Here is a 14,761-nt window from a genome sequence, read left to right on the forward strand (position 1 = left end):
ATGGAGGGTGAGAATAAGGCGGACACCACCGAGATGAAAGTGAGTATATCGTTGCTGTTTCCAGTGGGAAATGAGCTCAGGGGAAATTTCTAAAGTGACATACTGCTCAGCAGAAGTAGATTGGAGGGAACATTGATCAAGAGACGAAGACTGGATGTACTCTTTAGGAGTAGAACGGGAAGTACTAATAAGAGAACGGATAGAACGAGTGAAACGAGAAGGACGTTGATACAACTGGTAAGGATTAACAAGAGGAAGAGAAGACTCATTTACGTGGACAGAATCTGGGATATAGGAATGGTTTTCCCGATATGAATTTGATGTTGCACATATAAAAGGACAAAAGAACCTCATTCCAGATTTCCTATCTCGCATTCAGACACCTGCCTCTCCAATCTTCTACACTTCCCCAGTCTTCCCGATCTTCATGGCTACTAGATCTACTGCTACCTCTCTGCCTTCTAAGGCTCTTACCCAAAAGACCTTCCCACGGCCTGTACAAACTTTTCCTTCCCTCTACCGCCTTCAGGAGTTTGCTAAACAATTTCTTTTCCGCTACTACATGAAAGCTTTCTTCCTTGAAGAAAACCCTCACAATCAGTTCCTCACTTTTCATCCCGAGAATCTCTTCCTCACCGGATTCTTCATCCCCTCTGTCCGGGATATCAGTGACGATGAACTCTGGTATTTCTGGTGCTTAACTGCACTCCATGCAACTCAGTTAATCATCCCCTTAGCCTACACAGTCAACACCCTCAATAATCCTTCCAAGGCTACTTCTCTGTTATGGACTCTGTTAGAATGGTTCTCTCATATTCCTCAATGGAGATCCCAACTCCAGCAGCTTAGTCACAACCATCATCTTTCCACCATCCCTTCTCATGAAGCTGAAAAATTCACATCCGTGTTCATAGTTCACCGACCATATTTCCGTCACCCAGAGACAGCCGCCTTCTTTGCTCAACCACAAATCAGCCACTACCACACAACCCCTCATCCCAGCACACTGGATCAAGACCCCATGTTCAAAAAGGCTCTCATGAATCATCTCCTGTCCTTAAATCATGTTCCTCCACCACCACAAGACATCATCTCCAGTTCTATTGGACCTCGTCATGACATGTTCATGGTACCTAATCCTTCTGGTTCTAGCAAAGGTATTATTATCAAAGAAGAACGTCCAGATACTCCTCCACAGATTTACTACCAGGATTCTCAGGATCCTGAAGATGACTTTTTACCGCTCAGTCAACTCCTCCAAGAGTTTCAGACTCCACCAGAACAAGGCCAGTCATCACGAGTCATTTCACAATCTGAGCCCATCATCACTCATCCACCATCACAATGCAGATCTCTCTGCATTCCCGGGATTGTCCATGCTAAAGGATGTCCTCAGTATGATGGCCCTACTTATCTAGAACAGTGCACCTTATTCTGTGAACCTCATGGAGCCAATTGCCACAAAAGCTGCGTCAACTACCGCAGATTTGAATCCAGCTCCAGCTCAGATGATTACGGGATGAATCTATCCTCTCCGTAATCTCCGCCGCATGTCTTGTCTTTTATGTAAAAGATAAAGTTAGGGGGTCCTGTCCCTACTTTACTTTATTAAAGTAGCTTTTATGTCTTGTCTTTTTATGTAAAAGATAAAGTTAGGGGTCCCTATCCCTACTTTACTTTATTAAAGTAGCTTTTATGTCTTGTCTTTTTATGTAAAAGATAAAGTTAGGGGTCCCTATCCCTACTTTACTTTATTAAAGTTGTTTGCTTTATGAAAAGATGAGGGTCCTGTCTCACTTTTCAAAATTTGGCTTTCTCCCGTTGTAATCCCTATATAAGGGAGCCTCCTCTTAGTTTTTCACTAAGGAAGAGGTGAGCCTTAAAGTAATATATTGAGTGTTCTATTATCCATGTCTCTCTAAACTCCTCTTTCTTAAGTTCTATGGAGCTCTGAAATAGATAAGAAAAAGAATAAGGAAAATTTTAAAAACGAGTTTGTTCAAAACCAAGTTAGTATGCTCTACACTTGCCTTTGTATGAAGGATCCTGTGTATCAGAACACTTGAGACGGTCTTTAGCTGTTTTCTTATCTGGTTTGGTACCCGTTTTAAGCTAAGGAAAGCTGTTTTAGGGTTGTATAACCTAGCAAAGAAAACTGGTTTGAAAAGTCTCAAGTTAAACGGAACTTTATGATGTTTCACATTTCCACATTTCATACATGGACATAGTATGTGATTAGAATTTGTTGCATTAACCGTTGCAAAATTTATAAATCTTTCAACACTAATCTCATAATCTTTTGATCTTGGCCAGCACCGTAGAGATAATTCAAGGAGCTTATGATCATTTTAAAAGCAATCCTAAACAGTTTGGGAATTTATTGGCTGATGCTAAGAAAAAGTTATACCAGGTTGTAGTAAGTTCACAAAATTATCTGCATTGGTAAAATTATACAGCCTAAAAGTAAGAAATAGGTGGTTAGACCGAGGTTTTTCAAATTTGTTGAAATTGTTAAGAGAAATGTTACCAGCCAATAATGAAATGTCTGCTCAATGTATGACGCAAAAAAACCTTAAATGCATTAGGGATGGAGTATGAGAAGATACACGCATGTCTAAATGACTGTACACTTTATAGAAAGGAGTATAAAGATGTTATTATATGTCCTAATTGTGGGGTAGCAAGGTGGAAGCTGAAAAACAATTCAACTAAGATGAAGATGGGTATTCCAACAAAGGTTTTATGATATTTCCCACCTATCCCAAGGTTTAAAAGAATGTTTTGAAGTGTTGAAACTTTGAAAAATCTAACATGGCATGCCACTCAAAGGGAAACTGATACCCCGGCATGGAAACTAATAGATCACTTTGGAGCTGAACCAAGGAGCTTGTGACTTTCGTTATATGCAAATAGGATTAATCCATATAATTCTCTTAGTAGCAGGTATAGTTGTTGGCCAATGATACTAGTGACATACAATCTTTCTCCATTACTTTGTATGAAGAGGAAATTTACAATGCTAAAATTGTTAATTTCAGGTCCCAAACTACTTGGTAATGATTTTGATGTCTACCTAGCACCATTGATTGATGATCTTAAAATATTGTGGGAGGTAGGTGTTGTGCAAATTTTATTGAACTCGCAAGCGCACTAATCTATTGTAGAATAGATTAATGGTGACGAGTGTCGATCCTACGAGGAGGTGGATTTTAATTACTTGTAGAATTAATTTTCTATGTGGGTGGTTGGATTTGTGGTGAAAATGATTTGGACTATCCTAAAATTTGAATTAAAATGGCAAAACTAAATTGAAGAGAAATCTATTGAAATGAAGTACTTAGGTATCTGGATTCGCATCAACATGCACCATGGGCTAAATAATCCTTATTAATGCCAATTAAATCATGAGGGGGGTTTCACTCCTTATGAATCACACTCTAATCAATATGGTGCTAAGGGCTTATTGTGTCAAATAATAATAACCTTATACTAGGGAGCCGGTGAAACCAGGGCAGTATCTAGACAAGATCATTACCATTTGTCGACGAAAAGTCAAAACATCCATAATAATTAGAGGGGAAGAAAAATTAAATTTACCAAATAAAGCCCATGGCACATGTTGAGACTTCACTTTCAACCCAAGCTTGAAAGAAACTTTGCTACTCATAATTGAACTAGAGGCAAAATGAAAATTTATTAAAATATGTAGAAAATACAAGATGAAGAAGGAATTACAGAAAATAGAACTCAAAAATGAATTCAGAGATGCCAAATTAGGGGGAGGCCCCCTTTTTATAGATACACTGAATAAATCATGGCCATCGAATTAAAAATATTTTGGATGCTCAGGATTGCGCTACATCATCAGTCAACAGTACGCGGTTTGACCACGTGGTTTGAATAGTAACACGGTTTGATCATGCGATTTGAATAGTGACACGGTTTGACCACGCGCCTTGAATAGTGACTCGGTTTGGTTGTAAATAATCTTGTGTACATGCATTTACTGTACGTGCGATTTTTGGTCCATTGACATGCTGCCACGTCACTGATCAACAGTACATAAGAATTTTAGTCCAATAGAATCGTGACACCTCATCAGTTAATGCCACATCATCGGTCAATGCCACGTGATCGTTCCATATGTGTGAACAGTGTCGTGAACAGTAACATGGACAGTACCGTACATGTGAACAGTGTCATTTTTCCTTTTATACTCCTCCTAAAGTTTCCATATTTTGTTTCAATTCTTTTGTAGCCATGTTCTTCCTCCTTTTCGTAAGCTTATTGTATCAGCATTCCTTCCATGAAATATAAGCTTTTGAATACCTAAAATTATGCATACAATTTGAGCATGAATTACTCTAAGTCAAACAAAATTTATTAAGATTAAACTAAAATGAATGTTTATGCAAAATGTAACAAAAATGCAAAAGAAACACATCATTTACTCTCTAAGTAATCTTTATGAGTCTAGAATTGCTATAATAACTTTCATTTCATAGAGTTATCAACCATCACTGATTATTGCTCTCGGGAATCCAAAGCGTGAAATAATGTTGCTTTTCAAAAATCCTATCACCACCTTGTGATCATTGGTTCTACATGGGATTGCTTCTACCCATTTCGATATGTAGTCAACAGCAACCAATATGCATTGATGGCCAAAAGAAAGGGGAAAAGGTCCCATGAAGTCGTACCCCATACATAAACAATCTCGACCACTAAAATTGGGTTTAGTGGCATCATATTCCTTCGTGTAATGCTCCCCATTCGTGGACACCTATCACATGAAGAACAGAAAGTATAAGCACCTCGAAATATAGTTGGCCAATAGAAATCACATTGTAAAACTTTAGTTGTTGTTTTCTTAGTACTGAAATGGCCTCCACAAGCTTGTTCATGGCAGAATGAAAGGATATTTTGAAATTCATTTTCTGGGACACATCGTCTAACAATTTCATTTGCACAATACTTGAACAAATAAGGGTAATCCCAAAATAAATTCTTTATTTTTGTAAAAAATTTAGTTTTGTCCTGTTTGGTCCAATACTTTAGAAGTTGACCTCTAACAAGATAATTAACTATATTAGCATAACAAGGTAATACTTCCACACTCATTAATTGTTCATCTAGAAATGACTCATTCAATGTTAATGGTTCTGTAATTGTGTCAAAATTGAGACGAGAGAGATGATCAGCCACAACATTTTCTGTGCCTTTCTTATCTTTAAATTCCAAGTTGAATTCCTACAAAAGTAACACCCAACGAATTAGGTTAGCTTTTGCATCTTTCTTTGTGAAAAGATATTAAAGAGCGGCATGATTTGTGAATACAATTATTTTACAACCAATGAGATAAAATCAAAATTTCTCTAATGCAAACACTTCTGCTAGCATTTCTTTTTCAGTAGTTGAATAGTTCAACTGTGCATCATTCAATGTTATACTAGCATAGTAAATAACATGGGGAATTCGATAAACTCTTTTCCTAATATTACTCCTCCTGCATAATCAGATGTATCACACATAAGCTCAAATGGTAAGCTCTAGTTTGGGGGCTGAATGATAGATGATGATGTCAACAACTGCTTCAATTTTTCCAATGCCACAAGAAATGAATCATCAAAGATAAAAGGTACATCCTTAGCAAGTAGATTACATAAGGGTTTAGAAACTTTACTAAAATATTTAATGAAACGTCTATAAAAACCAACATGCCCAAGGAAAGATCTCTGACTGGTTTAGGTGGAGGAAGATTGGAAATGAGATCCACCTTGGCTTTATCAACCTCAATACCTTTGCTTGAAATGATGTGACCGAGAACAATACCTTTTTTTACCATAAAATGTCACTTCTCCCAATTTAAGACTAAGTTCTTCTCGATACATCTTTGCATAACTATGTGTTAGATGATGTAAACATTGATCAAATGAGTCATCAAAAATAGAAAAGTCATCCATAAAGACTTCAAGGAATCATTCAACCATATCAGAAAAAATGCTTAACATGGATCGTTGAAATGTAATAGGTGCATTACATAATCCAAATGGCATCCTCCTATATGCAAAAGTGCCAAAAGGGCAAATGAAAGTAGTCTTCTCTTGATCTTTTGGTGCTATGGGGATCTGATTGTATCCTGAGTAGCCATCTAGAAAGCAATAAAATTCATAGCATTTGATCAATAAATGGTAAAAGAAAATGGTCTTTACGTGTGACAGAATTCAACTTTCTATAATCAATGCATATACGCCATCTTGTAGTCACTCTAGTGGGTATCAATTCATTATCAGCATTGGTAACTACTGTGACTCCTGACTTTTTAGGGACAACTTGTACAGGACTGACCCATGAACTATCATAAATGAAGTAAATGATACCTGCATCTAATAGCTTAAGGACTTCAGTTCTAACAACCTCTTTCATGTTAGGATTTAACCGACGTTGCATTTCCCTAATAGGTTTAGCATTTTCATCAAGGTGAATGTAATGCATGCAGTCTACTGGGTTTATACCTTTTATTTCTGCTATAGTCCATCCTAGTGCTCCTTTGTGCTCTTTTAAAATATCCAACAACTTACCTTTTTATTCGTCATTTAGCGATGATGAGATGATTACTGGCAGAGTACTTTCTTCTCCCAAAAACACATATTCCAAAGTGTTGGGTAATGGTTTGAGCTCGAGTTTCGGTGGTGATTCTGATGATGGGATGAGTTTCTTCTCTGATGGTGCTAGTTGTTCAACTCGTGACTTCCATTTATTGATGTCCATGGATGGTGCAGAGTCAAGTAGAGCGTTGACCTCATCGACTAATCTGTCAATATCAAAATTCAAACCAAAGTAAGTTAAACATGTTTGTAAAGGGTCATCACTAAGGTATAAATGTTTCTATTAAATCTACATCAACAATTTCATCATCTGCATTGTGAGATTGTTTGGCAATGTTAAAGACGTTTAGCTCCATAGTCATGTTGCCAAAGGACAACTGCATATTTCTAGTCATGCATTGAATGTGAGCATCCGCAGTTGCCAAGAAAAGTCGGCCTAGGATAATGGGGATGTGCTTCCTTGAATCCTAGATTGGTTGAGTGTCAATTATAATGAAATCAACAGGAAAATAAAACTTGTCTACCTGGATAAGCATGTCCTCCATAATACCACGAGGTATTTTTGTGGATCGATCTGCAAGCTGTAACACTACTGAAGTTGGGTGTAATTCACCCAGTCCAAGTTTCATGAATACTGAATAAGGCAACAGATTTACACTAGCTCTTAAATCCAACAAAGCATTCTAAATTTTGTGGTTCCCTACACTACATCAGATAATGGGGGAGCTTGGATCTTTGCATTTTAGAGGAATTTTATGTTATAGTATAGAACTAACGTTTTTTGTTAAAAATGTCTTCTTTTGAACGAGAATGTTTCTCTTTTTAGTACAAAGGTCTTTAAGAAACTTGGCATAAGATGACACTTGTTTTATAGCATCAAGCAAAGGGATATTAACACTTACCTGTTTCAAAATTTCAAAAATCTCACCTGTGGATTTTCTCTTCTTTCCTTTAGCTAACCTATGAGGAAATGGAGCTTTAGGAATATATTCTCATGGGTCGGTTTCTTCTTTCTCCTCCGATGGTGAGTCCTCAATATTTACAGGTACAATTTGATTTGTTTTCGTCACCGGCATCTCCACTTTGTTGTCGACTTCTTTTCCTTTTCGCAAGGTCATGACAACTTTGACCTCTCAGTGATGTTGTGGTGAACTGGTACTTATTTCATGCACTCTTTTAGGATTAAGCACTGGTTGACTTGGAAACTTGCCTTTCTCAACAGTTATTGCCAAGGTCTGAACTGAAGAAGCAAGTTGTCCCACCATCTTCTCGAGGCTTGAAACTGATTGGGCTTGTGAGTTGAAGCCTGCTCTCATTTCATTTCGTAGTTCATCAATGGTGCGATTCTGCTACTCAATCGTGGAGTGAGTAACATTCTTGAAATTCTGGAATGCATCCTCCCATGGTCTGGGTTGGGAGTAGTTCTGGTTCTGATTGTATGGTCTAAATGGGGGCTGAGAGGCTTGAAGAACTTAAGGAATTGGTTGCATTGGTGGAGCTAGAGCTGCTGGTCTATTCTGTTGGAATCCTTGAGACCATGAAAAATTGGGGTGGTCTCTCCATCCAGGGTTATATGTGTTGGAGTATGAGTTATAATTTGATGGCTTTCTCATTACACCTATGGCATTGGCTTGATCTGGATATGAGTCATGGTCATGTGGTTCTGTTGATTTAGCAGTCGATAACGATGTTATTTTTCGAGAGAGGCCTTCAGTTATCGATTTGACTTCTTTAATTTCTAAACTTGACTCGCCAATGTGAACCTCATTCACTCCCTTAATTCTTTTCGTATTCCTGAGCGATCAACTCCGTTGTTGGGAATTATCTGCTTGTCGCTGGAAGAATTCCTAAATCTCTTATGCACTTTTTGACATTAGCTCTCCTCCACTTGTTGCCATTAGCCATTCTTCCACGTGTGGCAATAATTCCTCCAAAAAGTATTGGCATTGGTGTTCTCGTACCCATAATGTGAACACTTCAAGAGTAGCCCATTGAATCACTCTCATGTTTCGAAAAACTACTCGTCATCTCTCTGGGTAAACTCTGAGATTTCCCTGCGAATAGCATTTGTTTTATGCACTGGAAAATATTTATTCAAAAATTTTATAACCATTTGTTCCCATGATGTAATGCTATTAGCAGGCAATGTATTGGGCCATGAACGAGCTTTATCCTTTAAAAAAATGGGAATAGTCTAAGTTTAACATCATCATCTGAAAAATTCTCGTATTTAAAAGTTTTACAAACAGCATGAAAATTATTCAAATGATTATATGGGTCCTCATTTTCTAAGCCATAGAATGTTGAGAGACAATTTAGCACACTAGATTTTAACTTAAAACTCCTAGCAGCTACATTTAGGTATCTTATGCATGATGTGCTCAAATTAGTTAAGGGACTAAAATAGTCCTTAAATGGCCCCTCATGTGGTGCTTGTTGTTGTTGCAAATTCATTTTATTTTTAACGTCTTTGTGTGTGCGAAGTGTTTTTTCAAGTTCAAGGTCTATAGGCTCAAGATTAGGTAATAATGACCTCCGACCATGCGTGCAAAGAACACAAAAATAAATGGGAAAAAATGAATAAAAATAAAGAAGAAGGAGAAATTACGATACTAACCTTATCACGCTATTACAACCTTACTATAAAAACACACAAAAATAATACGTGAAATAAATTAACTAAAAATAAATTAGTAAGATAAACAAAAATTACAAAGAAAAAAAATAACTTGAAAATTAAATTATAGAATTTTAAAGAAGAGAAAAAGAAAAGAAATTCTTACCTCTAAATGCAGATTCACTTTTTTTCTTTTTTAAATTAAAAAAATTACAAGAAAACAATTAAAAGAAATTATTCACAAAAATTAATTTTATGAATTAAAATAACTTACCTCTCCGGCAACGGCGCCAAAAACTTGTTGTGTAAATTTTATTAAACTCGCAAGCGCACGAATCTATTGTAGAATATATTAATGGTGACGAATGTCGATCTTTCAATGATACCATTGAAAGTACGTGACTTGTTATCCGACAGTGCAGACCAGACTAGTGCCTATTCAAGGTCACCTCTGGAATTTACATCGTTGGTTTCCCGTCGATATACTCAAATGGGAAATCAGAAAAAACTTTTAAATAATTTTTTATCTCGGGTTATATAACCCAAAACAGACTTTCTTTTAGTCTAAAATAGGGTACCAAACCAGATAAGAAATCATCATACTTCCTTAAGTTTCAAAATGAATAAATTTAATTCTTTATTCTTTTTCTTTCTCCAGAGAGCTTCATTTGCAGAGAGAGGAGAGAGGTTTAGAAATTCATAGTGATAAAAACACACGAGAGTTTATTACTTCAAACTTCTATATCTTACAAGCAATGGGAGAATCCTTTATATAGGAGAATTCTCAGAGAAGATAGAACAGGACCCCTATCTTTTTTCAAAAGCAAAAGTAACATGACTTCTCAAGTGATTATGACCTGTAGCACACCTTTTTAGAAAGCAAGCCCACCGATCAAGACTTGGACAAATGGACAAAAGATAAAGCATGCTTACAAAGACTTTTACAACTGGCAAAAGCGTAAGGCAAGCCAAGACAAAACCATAAAGTAAAATATAGTTATTACAACAAGACAAACTACTTTATTGAAAGCAACAAGACAAACAACTTTATAGAGAGCGGAGATTCATGTAATCGTCTTCGGATGAGCCTTCAGTTTCATCGGGGTCAGTGTCACGGTTGGATTTTGGGAAAAAGGTTTTGAAGAGCTTTGGATGCTTACAGTGGGGACCACGGCAAGGGAGATAAGGACAATCTCTTCGGTATCCTGGCCTAGGTGATGTTTGAGTGGCTTTGTCAACTTTGGAGGGTTTAGTGGCCGTGTCAGCTTTAGGAGGTTGGGATGAGGATCCTAGTTCATTCATGGATGGTTGTGGAAATTGTTGGAGATGTTGGCTGAGGGGAAGGAAGTCTTCCCATGGGTCTTGGGAGTCTTGGTGTAGAAAGTCAGTGTAGTCGGGTCGTTCTTCTTTAATGATGATACCTGTGGACTTAGGTTTAGATATGGCGGATGAAGTGGGGATCATGAGGAGGTCATGTTGTGGGCTTAAGGAGGTGTGGAAGATATCTTTAAGTGGCGGAGGTTGGTGGTTTAATTGGCAAAGCTAGTTGTGAAGGACATCTTGGATTTCATTGCCAATGACAGCTGGGTGCAGTAAACCATTCATATACCTGGTCTTGAGTCCAAAAGAGATTTATGTCGGGATGCTGGAAGTATGGCCTATAAATGATAAATACTGATGTGAACAGTTGTGCTTCAAAGGCAGGCATACGTTCAAGATTGTAAATCTCTGACAATTGCTGTAACTTCTTTCTCCACCATGATATTGGGGAGAACCATTCAAGTAATGTCCAGGTAAGAGAGGTGGCTTGGTCTGGGTCAAGGAGATGTTGCAAAGTGGGAGTAATTGGTAGGACTAACTTAGTGGCATAAAGGACTGTTAGGCACCAGATGTACCATAACACATCTTCAGTGGTTTCTCTGGATGGATCAAGGGTTAAACGTGTAAGGAACATATTTTCTGGGTGGAAGGTGGAAAATGGAAAGGGTTCTGTTACAAGGTAGGCTTTCATGAAGAAGCGAAAGAGAGCTTTTCTTGCAAACTCTTGGATGGCAAAGACAGAAGAAAAGGTTTTATTAAAGGGAAAAGTTTTCTTGGCGAGAGCTTCTGGGGGAAGTGATATAGCCATGGAGATGATCGGAAAGTGGTATGTAGTGGAAAACAAGGTGAGAGGTTTTTCTGGTTTTGAAAGTATGGATAGCATATCAAGGATTAGGTTCTGGGATCCCTTTATATGCTTGACCGAAAAATCATATTTGAAAAACCAATCTTTTAATCTGAGTAACATTTTTTCGGGAACAATTTTACCTTTGAAATTGAGAATATTGGGGAAGGCTGAACTATCCATACAGATGAGAAAATGGTGTCCAATCAGATGATACTCAAATTTTTTGATGCCATTCTTTACCGCTAAGATTTCTTTGAACACGCTATGGTAATGCTTTTGTGTGTCAGAAAATTGTCCGCTAGTGTAAGCAATAAAGTGTTCTTTTCTATTGATATCTTCAAGGAGGATGGCACTCCATGAGTCATCACTTGCGTCTGTCTGCAATATGTGCTTTCCATCAGTAATCAACTTTAAAGGAGGCGGATTTTATGCAATCTGCTTGAGAGTAGTGACAGCATTTGTGTGGTCAGCATTCCATTTTGGGGGCTTCTTTTTCAATAAAGCCGAAAGGTGATGAGTGTAGTGATCACATGTGGGATGAAGTCTCTAATGTAATTGATGATGCTGAGAAACTGTTGAACTTGCTTTTTGGAAAGTTGTTGATATGGAAAATGAAGCAATTCTTGGGCAATATGCTTTCCTGGCTGATAATGGCCATCTTTTATGATCATACCAAGGAATTAAATATTTTCGGTAGCAATGGTGCTGTTCTTGGCCGATAACATAATTCCATGACGTTGGACAATATCATAGAATTGAGTTAACAGCCGACGATGTTCATCATGTGATCCTGAAAAAAGTAAAATATCATCAATATAAATTAAGGCATGATGCAGAATAGGCTGAAAGATGTTGACCATGGATTTTTGGAAAATGGATAGGGCGGTTTTAGGCCAAATGGTAGGACGGTCTATTGGAAATGGGCATTTGGGATACAAAAAGCAGTTTTGTAACGCTCAGAGGGTTCAATGCCTAATTGCCAGAAACTTGATTTTAAATCGAATTTTGAAAAGATCTGGGTATTTTTGAGAAAAGTAAACATGTTTTGTCGACGGGGCAAGGGAAACTTGTCGTCTTGTAAAAACATGTTTAATGGCTGATAGTCAATGACTAGGCGTTTCTTTCCTCGAACAATTTCAGAATGCTTTTCAACATAAAAGGCTTGGCCTTGAGGAGGTTGGACACAACATTTCGTTGGGAATCTGTGTGATCAGGTTGGGCCATCAAGATTCTGGTGATATCAGCATAGGACTTTTTAGAATCACTAGTGGATACTGAAGATTCTGTGTTAGTCTCAGTATGGCTATCAGAAACAGCTAGATTTGAATCAGAAGTTTGGTCATCTGTAGTAGAAGAGTGGTCGATTGTATGGGCACTAAACTGGTGCATTGGTTGTTTATCTTTGGATTGAGAAGGTGGTTGGGATTCAGTTGGGGGAGGAGGTACTGGTGGCGATGCCGGAGTATGACCAGGAGAGTATTGGCCAGGGATGGTAATGGATGATGGATGAAATGTGACAGGTCGCGGTTGAGGTTTAGGCTTTGGTTTAGGTTTAGGTGGTGGTGGTAAGGGATTGTCTCTGAAAAGAGTATGGGTCATGCCAAACAACTTGGAAGGATCATACTGTCTGATGAGGGAAAGCATAGAGGCAAATGGAAAGCATAGGGATAGGAGGTGATGTGGTAAAAATGGTAGGTCTTTGTTTTTCAAATTCTATTTGATCAAGCTCAGCTTTTAAGCGTCTGATTTCCCTTTCCTTTTGGTCAAATTCTGGGCCATAATAGCGCTGGGCAAGCATAGCTCGTAATTCAGAATCCAGTTGGGTAATTTGGGACTGGAGATTTTGGTGGATCTGCTGCATCTGTACAGAGATGGATTCAACTTTTGTCTCAAGTTGTTCAGTTCGTAAACTGATGTTCTCAACTTTGGAGTTGATATTCAACAAAGTATCATTCTGTGCTCTAGCATTTTGGGTTTGCCAGTTGAGGACTGATTCAAAAGGTTTGGGAGGTTCTAGGTGGCCAGATGAGGTAATTGGTGAAGGGACAAAGGGTTTGGACACAATATTTCGTTGGGAATCTGTGTGAGTGTCTAAAGGAGGCAAAGAGGAAGAATAGTCTGAAGAAGTGGATGAAAACATCATACAAGTGAGTGGTGGTGTGGGAAGTGAGATTGGTGATGGAGTCTTAGATTTGCAATGCTTTGCAATCCATTTGAGTTCATTTTGGTAAAAGGGTAGTGGAGCTGGTGGAGGTGGAGGATCTTGTGGTGGTTTGGGATCATAGTAGTGGCAGGAAACTGGAGGTTGTTTCCTATTGGGTTTCTTTTTCCTTGTGGTGGCATAATCATCGTCTTCATCCCAATCATCCCAGCAGGGACAAGTTGGGTCACACATGCCTGAGCCAGGGGCATCCCATAGGAAATGGCCATTTTGCTTGGCTGGATAAACAGGGTAGCCTTCAAAATTGAACCCGGAAATGGGCAGATCTTCTTGGGCTGTCTAGACAGTTGTGATCATCGAAGAATAGGTAAAGGAGAGCTGAGAAGGCTCTTGTGGAGCACTAGGAGGTGGTTTAAAAGTCATTCGGACTGTACCATCTTGGCGTCTTTCAAACATGCTTTCAGAGGTCTGAATTGGAGCTGTATTGTTATGGAACTATTCATAGTTGGAGATCCATTCAAGAGGCATAAGCTTGATGAGCTCATGACGGAGAATTTATCTTGGGATCTGGATTATGGTTGGGATCTGGTCAGATTCGGCTAAGACCATGAGGGTATCAGAATGATGTTCAGGAGTGGGTAGATCTAAAGCATGATTTTGAAGCCTATAGACCAATTGGTGGTGTAAGGTGGCAATTTTGGCAGAAGAAATTTGTTCAACACCTTGAATTTGGACTTGAACCTTCTAGGTTGTGGGCAAGTTAGGATCTTGGAGAGAAAGATTGAAGTTTGGGTAAAAGGTAAGTAAAACACTTCCTGCATGGAGGGTTGTAAGAACAGTGCCAATAACAGCATCTTGGTACTGTTTAAACCGGGTGTCAAGCATAGCAATGCGAGCTGTAACCGGCAACCCTTTTCTTCCATGAAGAGTAAGGACTAATCTGATGCCTCCAAGATGAAGATGAGTATAACCTTCTTGTTTCCAGTTGGAGAGCAATTCGGAGGGAATCTCCAGAGTGACATATTGCTCAGCAGAGGTGGCCTGAAGAGCACAATGATCCAGGCGGGAAGAGTGGATATATTCTTTAGGGTGAGGGCATCTGGTAGAGATGAGGGTGCGGATATTGTAGGTAAAGGAGCTAGATCGTTTGTACAACTGATAAGGGCTAATAAGAGGGTAGGAGGACTCACTGATTTGGGCTGATTCAG

At 38.4% G+C, this 14,761-nt stretch overlaps 1 protein-coding gene across 1 annotated transcript; it reads right to left on the reverse strand.

Annotated features, from left to right (window-relative positions):
• Positions 1 to 12,502: 12,502 nt before the first annotated feature.
• LOC112097303 (bromodomain-containing protein 4-like) lies at positions 12,503 to 12,991 on the reverse strand. Its single transcript, XM_024182488.1, has one exon. The coding sequence runs from the start codon at positions 12,989 to 12,991 to the stop codon at positions 12,503 to 12,505; it is 489 nt and encodes a 162-aa protein (XP_024038256.1).
• Between the last annotated feature and the right edge of the window lie 1,770 nt (positions 12,992 to 14,761).

The sequence above is a fragment of the Citrus clementina genome, unplaced genomic scaffold, assembly GCF_000493195.1.
Source record: "Citrus clementina cultivar Clemenules unplaced genomic scaffold, Citrus_clementina_v1.0 scaffold_6, whole genome shotgun sequence".
In the NCBI taxonomy this organism is placed as follows: Eukaryota; Viridiplantae; Streptophyta; class Magnoliopsida; order Sapindales; family Rutaceae; genus Citrus; species Citrus x clementina.

Bases quoted from the DNA above. Each gene is read 5' to 3' on its own strand.
- LOC112097303 (XM_024182488.1), bottom strand. From the start codon at position 12,991: ATGACCCATACTCTTTTCAGAGACAATCCCTTACCACCACCACCTAAA.